The sequence below is a fragment of the Vicugna pacos genome, chromosome 10 (assembly GCF_048564905.1).
Source record: "Vicugna pacos chromosome 10, VicPac4, whole genome shotgun sequence".
Classification (NCBI taxonomy): domain Eukaryota; kingdom Metazoa; phylum Chordata; class Mammalia; order Artiodactyla; family Camelidae; genus Vicugna; species Vicugna pacos.
The window spans coordinates 75106945-75116500 of record NC_132996.1 but is presented as its reverse complement, the minus strand read 5'-3'; the positions used below and the strand labels follow the sequence as shown (position 1 = coordinate 75116500).

Here is a 9556-nt window from a genome sequence, read left to right as displayed (position 1 = left end):
CCTCCTGGCCCTCCTCTGGGTTTCCATGGACTTCCAAGTGAGGGGCGCCTTACTGAGGTCCTAGCCTCCCTGCACCTGGAGTTTAGGGGCAAGAGTCAAGGCAGGCTTCCTAGAGGAAGAGGTAGAGCTTGAGGGGAGGGGCAGAACCACACAAAGTGATCCTGGGGACGGTGGCCGGGGCACCGAGACTCTCCGGGCTAGTTGGGCCGGTTTGGCCTCTGCTGCCCACCCCCCACCCCGGCGCGGCGGCGGCGGCTGCTGAGGACTGAGCGCGGAACAGTCCAAAGCACCAGCCTTGGGCGCAAAGCGGGACTTTCGGTCCGCCCTCGGCCCGGGCTGCTGGGCGGGGCCGCACCTGCAGCTGCCGCTGGGCCTGTCGCCGCCGCCTGGCCCAGGTGAGCCGCTCCACCCCCGCGGCCGCGCGGGCCACAGGTCTTGGCAGCAGGTGAGTGGCAATCGTGGCTCCTGCCCACGGAGGTGAGTGGAGGTCTCCGGCTTCCGGGAGCCAGGACCGGGCCTGAAGCCTGGGGGCCGGGTGGCCTCTCGCCCCGGGGAGCCTCTCGGCCGCGGTGGGTGCGGTTCCGCAGGAAGTGCGCGGAGCTGGGCTCGCTGCCCACGTCGCCCGGAAGCCCGAGCTCGCCCGCGTCCCGGTCCCTTGAGCCTCGTGGGGGCAAGCGCCGCTCTTTCCCGCTCCGCCTGACGTGAGCAGTGGCTTCCTCGCGGCCCTCGCGCATGAGGGAAGAGAGCGCCGAGGCGCGAGGGGACCCCCACCTCCGCCCCAAGGTCGGCGCCCAGGTCTGGGGCCTCCCAGGGCGCCGGGGGCTGACAGTGGAACCGGCCGGAGCCGCTGCGCGCCGGCCCCCGGGCGGAGCCACCGCCGTCCGCGCGCCTCTCTGCCTTCCGTGCGCGCCCTCGCCGTCTGCGCGCGCCCCCGACCTGCGGGCCATCCGCGCCCCCCAACGGCGCGCGGCCCGCCCCGCCCGCTCACCGCACCTAGAGGGTGGGCGATGCTAAGGCCGGTCCACCCCTCCGGGAAGGCGGAGCGCAGGTGCGGGGCGTGCGGCGAGGGAGACCCGGGTGTCGTGGGCGCCTCTCGGCTTGTGGGGCCCAGGCGTTTGTGCACGTTCTTCCCTTCAGGAGACGCGGCACGCACAAGGCGCGGAGGGGCTGCCCGCCCCCAAAGAGGGGGAGTCGCTCAGAGACTGTGGGGTGCTGAGCAGCAGACCAGACGGCAGGGCGGGGAACGGAGCGGCGCTGGGCGGGGGCTCGCGGAGGCACTGGAGCTCCAGCGCGAGGCCGGAGGGTGGGAAGGGTCCGGGCTTTCTAGGAACCGCACGGCGCGGGACGGAGTGTGGTGGGCGGTGCAGGGGGCGGGCTCGGACGCGGAAGGGCTGTTCTGGAGAGCGATTGAGGCAACGTGGAGGTTTATGCTCTCTTTGGGGAGTGGGCCTGGGGGACGAGGGAGGGTACGCGTGACGGTTACAGGCTAGCGGGGCGTGCAGCTATGGCTGTGAGATGCCGGTACAGACGGGCATCCAGAGCAGCAGGCCGTCTGCCAGGACCTCTGAGGGGCAGCAAGACTGGCTGCGGACACGAGAGCTCTTTGCTTCCTGCCTGGGTGCTCCTGGGCAGGTCACTGACTGCTGGCGGCCAGTAACCTGTCCATCAGGTGCTTGTGCTGCCTAATCGGCCTCAGCGCCCCCAGGGCAGCTTGCAGGGCGGGCTCCTACCAGCTCCAGCAGGCGTCCAGGAAGCTGAGGATCAGTGGGGAAGAGGTGCAGTCAGGCCTTCCTCCAGTTCTGCGAGACCCTGAGCCCAAGATGCGCTGTCACCTAAGAGTCTTGAAGGCCACCAGGGCTTTGAGCAGGGGGACTTGGGCGGGGTCAGATTAAGGATGTGGGGAAGCAGGTGCTGCCCTGAGGATGTGCCCCTGGGAGGCCCTGCCCTGTGTGGGTGGGGGCAGGGACAGGGGCTGGAGGGGACTCTTGCCTGATTTCTGCGGGCAGCGATACCAGCCACCTGTCGCTGGGCCCTGAGTCCTTCATCAGTCTGGGGTCGGGGCGCGGGAATCAGTGGTGGCAACAGGGGATGCTGGCTGCCCATCCCCCCACACTGGGCTCAGAGCTGGGCGCCTCTGCTGAGGCCTCCTGTCTGCTTCCTTGTCTAGGGAAGGCGGCACTTCTCTCCCTTCCCCTCCTGAAACTAAGGTCCATGTGATACCCCAGCCCCCTTGTAGCTGCTCACTGTTTGGGGGCTACACCTGGGAGGTGGACAGGGAGGGAGCCAAAGAACCCAGCCCAAGGCCCCATTGCTGGTGAGAGTTTCCACAGGAGCCCCATCACCCCCACAGGTCAGAGGTCAGGGATACTTCAGGCTGCTCACTTGGGCCCAGGAGCTACGTGGAGACTCCGCCCTCTCCTGGGTGTTGGAATCGTAGGGGTGTCCAGAAAGCAGGCCATACTGCCCAGCTCCTTGTGTGTGTGCAGGACGGCCCTGATGGGGAGGGGTTTGCCTGCCAGGACCCCGACATATCACCCTGGGCCCAAGTACTGGTGCAGCCTCTACCCACCTTCCAGGTCTGGCCTGCGGAAGGATGGTGCCTGGATGGACTGGGGTGGGCCCCAGAGGAAGGAGCTGCTTGACTCAGAGTTACAGGAAGAGCGGGGCAGGCGGGGCCAACGGGGAGAACCACCAACTGCCCGCCAGCCCGCCTCAGAGGAGGGTGGGTGCTTGGGTGGGGTTTGGGTTTAGGAGAGGATGTGACTGCGAAGCCAGGAAGCTACGGGGAAAGTTCTGAATAAAACACACAAACAAAAGCCAGGTCCTCACCGTGCTTGGCAATGCGTCCGGGGCAGCCGTGGTGCTTTGGACTGGGCCGGGGGCCCAGCTGAGCAGAGTTTGCTCCAAAGCACAAGTCAGTGCCCTCAGTGACCGACCTCCCCGACTCAGGAGGAAAGAGCTGGAACCAGGTGACTTCGTGCCCTCCTGCGGTGGCCTTGCTTCTCGGCGTGAGCCTGTGTCCTTGTCCTTGGGTGCCTTTCCTGGCCTGAGGCCTGTCCTCAAAATCAGGCCTGGCTAAGGAGAGGCCCGCAAAGCATGTGGCACGTGTGTGCATCATGTGCGTGCACCAGTGAGAGTGAGGGGTGATGGGAGGCCAAGGGGTGTGTGAAGTGCAGTGAGTGTGGTGTGAGGTGTGTACAGATGCTCGTGGCTGTGTGCCCTGTGGGAGCTGTGGCAAGTGTGTGCTGTGTGTGCCAGGTGTGTAGACCACCAGCGTGTGTGAGTGTGGGGTGTGTGCACGTGTGCACAGGGGCCAGGAGCTTACTGTAGGCCTGTGTGGGGTGCAGGGGGTGGGTGTACGGCGCCGACTGTACAGAGGGGCTGTTGCAGGGAAAATGGCAGGGAGAGGGTGCAGCACAGAAGCTGCAGGGGGTTGTGCAGGTCAGGGTGTGTGTGGGGTGTGCAAGGGAGACTGCAGGGGAAGGTGTGGAAGGGAGAGGTATACAGGACAGACTGTACAGGGAGGGGTATGCAGGGGAACACCTGCCTCCTGGCCATGCAGTTTGGCCTTAACTTCCAGGAGGATCTGAGATTGCATTTCCAGGGGTGGGAGGTCTTCTGAGCTTGGGGAGGCCAAGGAGGCACTGGAGGAGTTGCCCTAGGACCTGCTGGGCTGCAGGAAGTTCCTTTTGGGAGAGGGGGTGTGAGCTGCCCAGTCTTCCACAGTCCCTCAGTGGCTGGTTCTCCTGCTTCAAGGACCTTCCCAGGCCTGCCCTCCACTCCAAAGGCTTCTGGAAGGACTTTCTGCACTAGCCCCCAAGGGATCAAGCCTGACACTCCACTAATTAGTGAGGAAATTCCAGCCCCTCCAAACCAGGGGCAGAAGCTGGGCCAGGTCCACAGGGGGTCATCCGTGCAGGAGTGGGAGGCAGGCTGAGACTCATCCCTGCAAAGCCTCAGGGGTCCTACTGGTGGGGAGGGAGGGAGTGGTGAAGGAGCTGGGCCCCAGTGTGTCCACTTGGCAGGGAAGGAGGGAGTGGAGTGGATGGATACCCGCTGGATTAACCGGGTGGACCTGGGTGACAAGGAAGAGGTATCCGGGGCCCAGCTGCCAAGGAGGCTGTCGCGAAGGCCCCTGCGCTGGGGCTTCATGCCCCGGCCTTTCAGCCCAGGTCACTGTAGAGATTTTTGTGTCAAGAGGCTGCTGACTGGCTGGAAGTGGCCCCAGAGTCCACGTAGGGAAGAAGGGTCACCTATGAGTGGGTGGGGACTTCCCTTGGAGAACTAGACAGTGTGGACAAAGGTCTCTGGGTTTGAAGATGACAAACAGGTGGGGGCGCCGGCACAGGACCCAGAAAGAGGGATGCCCCGTCAGGCCCAGCCTGGCCCCACTTGCCTCTCCTGCCTTGACGCCTCAGCCCAGCTCAGCCTCAGTCTCAGGTGCCGCGTTCCCGAGGGCATGTCGCACCCAGGACTGAGCGCAGAACAAAGCCCCGGCTGGGAGCGTGGCTCAGTCTGTCAGCCTCAGGGTGGCTGAGTGTGGCGGCCCCATCCCAGGGGACGTGGGAAGAGGCCAACTCCCAGGCTCATGAGGCGTGCTGGGGGCACTGCCCCACCCTGGGCCGTCGTGGTGGCCCTGGAGCAGAAGTTCAGCCCGAGGGCCCCGACCAACCCCCTGGGCTGCGCAAGGTGGCGCCACTCCCGCCACGTGTAAGGGACCGGGTGCTGTGCGGGTGCCTGATGCTCTGCCGGCTTCCATGAGGCAGCTGGTGCAGAGACAGTGTTTCTGCAGCCAAAGTTACACGTTAACCGATCCTGTTCTTATTTAACTTGCTCCCTGGGGATGGTGGCAGCCTCCGACCCGTCCTGGAGCCCTGACTGACCTGATACAAGGACAGAGAGTGAGTTTTGCCCAGCCCTTGGGAGACCAGTCTGCTCGGCCAAGGAGCCCCGTGGAGCCGTGGGTGGCCCCAGTACCCAGCCTGCCCCGAGGAGGCCCCGGCCAGACCATGGCAGGTAGATGGGGCAGAGAGGGATCGGCTCGGGCTCCACTCCTACCTCCTGCCCCTCAGGCTGACTCCTGCAATGTTGCCCGGCTCTCTGCTTGGCCTCAAGCCAGGGGTACAAAGGCCTCTGTTCACCCCACCGTTAGGATGGGCCTTGAACCCTCTCCTGCCCAAGGCCTCTAGACCAGGCTAGTGGGGTAAAGCCCAGGGATACTGGGAGCGGGCACTGGTAGGGGCTGTTGGGGGTGGGATGGGTGGGAGACCACACTACCAAGACGATGACAGTCTTCTCTGACCTCCCCCTGGGGCTCATCCCCCCATTCTAAAGATGAGAAAGTTCGGATCTCCAGGAGGTGAGAAGGCTTGCTTGTGGCCTGGAGTAGAGGGTCCTGGAGCCCCAGACTCCCATACCAGGTGACAAGTGCTGGCATGCCCAACCCCTGAGTCCCCTAAACCACCAGTGTCCACACTCACTGTAGCTCCCCCAGCAGAAAGGCCAGGGCCTGGGCCTCACAGCGATGGGCGACAGGCGCACATGGGAAATGTGGGGGCCAGGCTTATGCCCTGGGTGGATGAGCAGTTAGGTGGGCCCTGCTGGGCTGGGGTGGGGTTGGGTCAGCTCAGCTCTGACTCCGGAAATGCCCTCCAGCTAACATCCCTTCGGAGCCAGGGCAGGCAGAACACACAAGAACCAGCTGCTGCTGGGGGAAGAAGGTATGCCAAATGCCAGGCCCTGTCCCCCACGGGACTCGTGGATGGACATGGTGTGGCCACCATGCAACACGTGCCACTAGCCAGCTTGGTTTTTTCCCGGCCCACAGACCATCTGTGGACCATGGGAGCCTGGCACTGCAAGCATGGCTAATGCACAGGTTCCTCTCTCTGCAGGAGTCTGCAACAGGGCCCCTGACTTCCTCTCCCCATCTGGACACCAGGCGCTGGGGTCTGCCCTAGGCAGTGTGGTCACTCTGAACTGCACCGCCTCGGTGGTCTCTGGGCCCCACTGCCCCCTGCCCTCAGTCCAGTGGCTGAAAGATGGGCTGCTGCTGGGCAGTGGAAGACACCATGCCCTCCACGAGGACTCCTGGTAAGAGAGGAGGGTGTCCAGGGTCAGGTAACCACGCTGGATACACCCATGGCCTGTGGCCTCTCTGACCTACACCCTGGTCTACAACTACCTGGATACGGGCTGGGGAGTGACTGCCCAGATGTGACACGAGCAGACTGCCACTCTGGATGCAGACTAACCATCAGTGACTGCAGGGATAGATGGCCCCTTAGACACCTTGTGGTCCACTCAGGGCCATGAGTGCCAGCAGGGGTCAGAGGACCCCCAGGACCCATATGCAGGATTACGGTAACTGTCTCCAAACAGATCCACACCCCCTTGATTCTGGCCATTTCTCTTAGCTTATGGCCCAAGGACTGCCTAGGAGGCCCAAATTTGCAGCCTCTTTGGATGAGTCCCAGACAGATGGGGCTAAGGGGCATCCAGTGATGCTCTCGGGCCCCAGGTGAGGGGGTGGGGCCTGGTTTCCCCAGGGTCAAGGCCAACTTGTCAGAGGTGCTTGTGTCCAGTGTCCTGGGGGTCAACCTGACCAGTGCGGAGGACTTTGGGACCTTCACCTGCTCCATCCAGAACGTCAGCTCCTCCTCCTTTACTCTTTGGAGAGCTGGTGAGGGGGGTTCACTGGGGTAGAGGGTAGGAGGGAGGCCTGGGAAGCCTTTAGGCTTGGAGGGAGCTGGGGTGGTCAGAGGCTCAGGCTGTAGCTCTGTCCCCAGGCCCAGCTGGACATGTGGCTGCGGTGCTGGCTTCACTCCTAGTCCTGCTGGTCCTGCTCCTGACAGCGCTGCTGTATGTGAAGTGTCGACTCAATGTATTGCTCTGGTACCAAGACACGTACGGGGAGGTGGAGATGAACGGTGCGTGGGTCCCGGATGGACGGGGATGAGGAGTCAGCCACGGGGCCTCCCTGGGCTCAGGTCTGGGTTGGGGGGTGTTGCCCCCAACAAACGTGAGCAGCTCTGGAGGTGGGGTCAAGGGGGCGTCCATCACTGGAGGGCTCTGGCGAGCACGGAGTCCGGGAAACGGGTGTCTCGATGCAGCCCAGGAAGGCACAGGGCTGGCGGAAGGGGGACACGGTATCCCAGTTCCTGGGCTCCACTTGGAATCCCGTGTGAGGGAGGGGTCTAGGCATGACTGGGACCGGGGAATCTGCTGGATCTGCGTCTGGGGCGCAGACCTGGCCCTTGCGGCACACTGGGAGAGGATTAGGGGACCCCGAGGGTGGCGGGCCCAGGCCTGGAAAGCGGCCGCGCTGACCCACCGCCGCCCGCAGATGGGAAGCTCTACGACGCCTACGTCTCCTACAGCGACAGCCCCGAGGACCGGAAGTTCGTGAACTTCATCCTGAAGCCGCAGCTGGAGCGGCGTCGGGGTTACAAGCTCTTCCTGGATGATCGCGACCTCCTGCCGCGCGCGGGTACCGAGGCGCCCCGCCCCCATCCCAGGCCCGGGCCTCGCCCCGTCTAGGGCCCCGCCCAGCGCTTGCCTACGCTCCTGTTCCCGCAGAGCCGTCCGCCGACCTCCTGGTGAACCTGAGCCGCTGCCGGCGCCTCGTCGTGGTGCTGTCGGACGCCTTCCTGGGCCGGGCCTGGTGCAGCCACAGCTTCCGGTGGGTCCCGCGCGGGGGTTGGGTGGGCCCCAGCCGCGCCCGCCCTGACGTCCCTCCCCCGCAGGGAGGGCCTGTGCCGGCTGCTGGAGCTCACGCGTAAACCCATCTTCATCACCTTCGAGGGCCAGCGGCGAGACCCGGCGCACCCCGCGCTTCGCCTGCTGCGCCAGCACCGCCATCTGGTGACCCTGCTGCTCTGGAGGCCCGGCTCGGTGGTGCGGAGAGGCGGGGAGGGGGGTTGTGGATGGGACCCCATGGGCGGGGGTTCTGTGGCCAGGTGCCCAGAGGAGGGACCCTGCTTGAAGGTCCCTGGAGCCAGGTGAATGCGCGCTGCGAGGTGTACCCTGGGGCTAAGGAGGCCAGGGGCTTCCAGCGTTGGGAACCCCCATGTGTTTATACACGCTGATTGCCCCACCCTGGCCGCCAGATGCCTTCCTCCAATTTTTGGAAAGAGCTACAGCTGGCACTGCCGCGGAAGGTGCAGTACAGAGCGATGGAGGGAGACCCCCAGACCCGGCTGCAGGATGACAAAGACCCCATGCTGATTGTGGGAAGCCGGGTCCCGGAAGGTCGGAGCCTGGACCCAGAGCTGGACCCTGACCCTGAGGGGGACCTGGGTATGCCCACCCCTGACCCTGGGAAGCTCAGCCTTGTTTGGAGGAGGACTGCATAAGGTGGAGGAGCTGGGAAAGGTGTCCATGAGGTGGGGACTGCCCCCTGCAGCCGAGCACCTCTGGCTGCCTCTTTCCATGGAGGAGGTTGAGCCCAGGGCCTGCCTGGGAACTTCTGGAACCTCAAATGCTACCATGCAGGAGGGGCAGCAGGGAGTGACTGGCAGGAGGCAGGCTGTGAGCAGCACAGCCTCAGGCCTGGCGGTACCCCCTCCATAGGTGTACGAGGGCCTGTCTTTGGGGAGCCATCAGCTCCACCGCACGCAAGTGGGGTCTCACTTGGAGAAGGCCGCGGCAGTGAGGTGGATATCTCGGATCTCGGCTCCCGAAACTACAGTGCCCGCACGGACTTCTACTGTCTGGTGTCAGAGGAAGACGTGTAGTCCGGGCTGGAGCAGCAGGACCACCAGGGACAGCTAGGGGCAGGGCAGGGTGGCTTTTTCCCCTAGTTCAGCAGGACCACGAGCCCCATCTACCTGTGGCCCTGGGACCTCGGGGAAAGGGAGTAGCTCCAGTCTTGTGCCACAAATAAAGTCCTTTTGAATCTTACCCGGGTCTTGGTCTCTCCTCTCCTGGGGCAGGAAGCGGGCATCCAGTGTCTTGGGCAGAGCACCCCTCATTTCTGTCTCAGGCCCTCCAGGGCCCTGGACCCCTCCCTTTTCTCACCACATGGCCACTCGGTCACCAAATCTGGCCAGCCACACAAACCCACTCTCTCCCCGTCCTCCTCTACCCTGACCCAGCCAGACACGTCTTTTGCAGTGGCTTCCTCAGGTTTCCCTGCTTGGTGGAGTGATGTCTCCAGTCTCACTCCGATCCAGACAGACCCTGGGGGGGGGGCAGGCCCCTAGAGACTTCAGATTCTAAACTTTGCAGAAGAAGCCTTTGGTTGTAAAAATATCAGTGGGAGGTTCACAACCAAATGGCCTAACTTGGTGAGATGGGGAGGGGCCCCAGCACCTACTGGACCCCAAGCCTCAGACAGACAGCATGAGTCCTGTCGGGGCACCCCCAGGCCCAGTGAGGCGGGGCAGAGAGGTGTTGGGTGCATGTGCCACATGAGCCCAGCCCAGCAGGGCAGCACCAAAGCCAGCAGCAATTCCAGTTGTCCCAGGAGCAGTCATTGCTCTGCTCGCAAGGTCCCCGGCTCTGCTGCACCAGTGCTTCACTTGGGCTGAGGCTGCCCCTGCTGCTGCCCCGTCTC

General features: G+C 64.2%; 1 protein-coding gene across 5 annotated transcripts; it reads left to right on the top strand.

The window, feature by feature from the left end:
- The first annotated feature begins 145 nt into the window (after nt 1-145).
- SIGIRR (single Ig and TIR domain containing) lies at nt 146-8901 on the top strand. Of its 5 annotated transcripts, none has more exons than XM_072970662.1 (10): nt 146-445; nt 4854-5016; nt 5895-6093; nt 6549-6682; nt 6789-6929; nt 7346-7489; nt 7579-7681; nt 7746-7896; nt 8109-8298; nt 8572-8901. In XM_072970662.1, the coding sequence occupies exons 2-10, from the start codon at nt 5010-5012 to the stop codon at nt 8733-8735; spliced, it is 1233 nt and encodes a 410-aa protein (XP_072826763.1). In that variant the 5' UTR covers nt 146-445; nt 4854-5009; the 3' UTR covers nt 8736-8901. The 5 variants fall into 5 exon arrangements, with proteins under 5 accessions (XP_072826763.1, XP_072826762.1, XP_072826761.1 ...); XM_072970661.1 differs by lacking the exon at nt 146-445 and adding an exon at nt 456-783 and having other exon boundaries at nt 6585-6682; XM_072970660.1 differs by lacking the exon at nt 146-445 and adding an exon at nt 456-783.
- The last annotated feature ends 655 nt before the right edge of the window (nt 8902-9556 follow it).

Coding starts and splice junctions, on each gene's coding strand:
- SIGIRR (XM_072970660.1), top strand. CDS start 733: ATGAGGGAAGAGAGCGCCGAGGCGCGAGGGGACCCCCACCTCCGCCCC. Junction 6,683..6,788: donor CTTTACTCTTTGGAGAGCTG/GTGAGGGGGGTT, acceptor CTCTGTCCCCAG/GCCCAGCTGGACATGTGGCT. Junction 7,490..7,578: donor CGACCTCCTGCCGCGCGCGG/GTACCGAGGCGC, acceptor CTGTTCCCGCAG/AGCCGTCCGCCGACCTCCTG.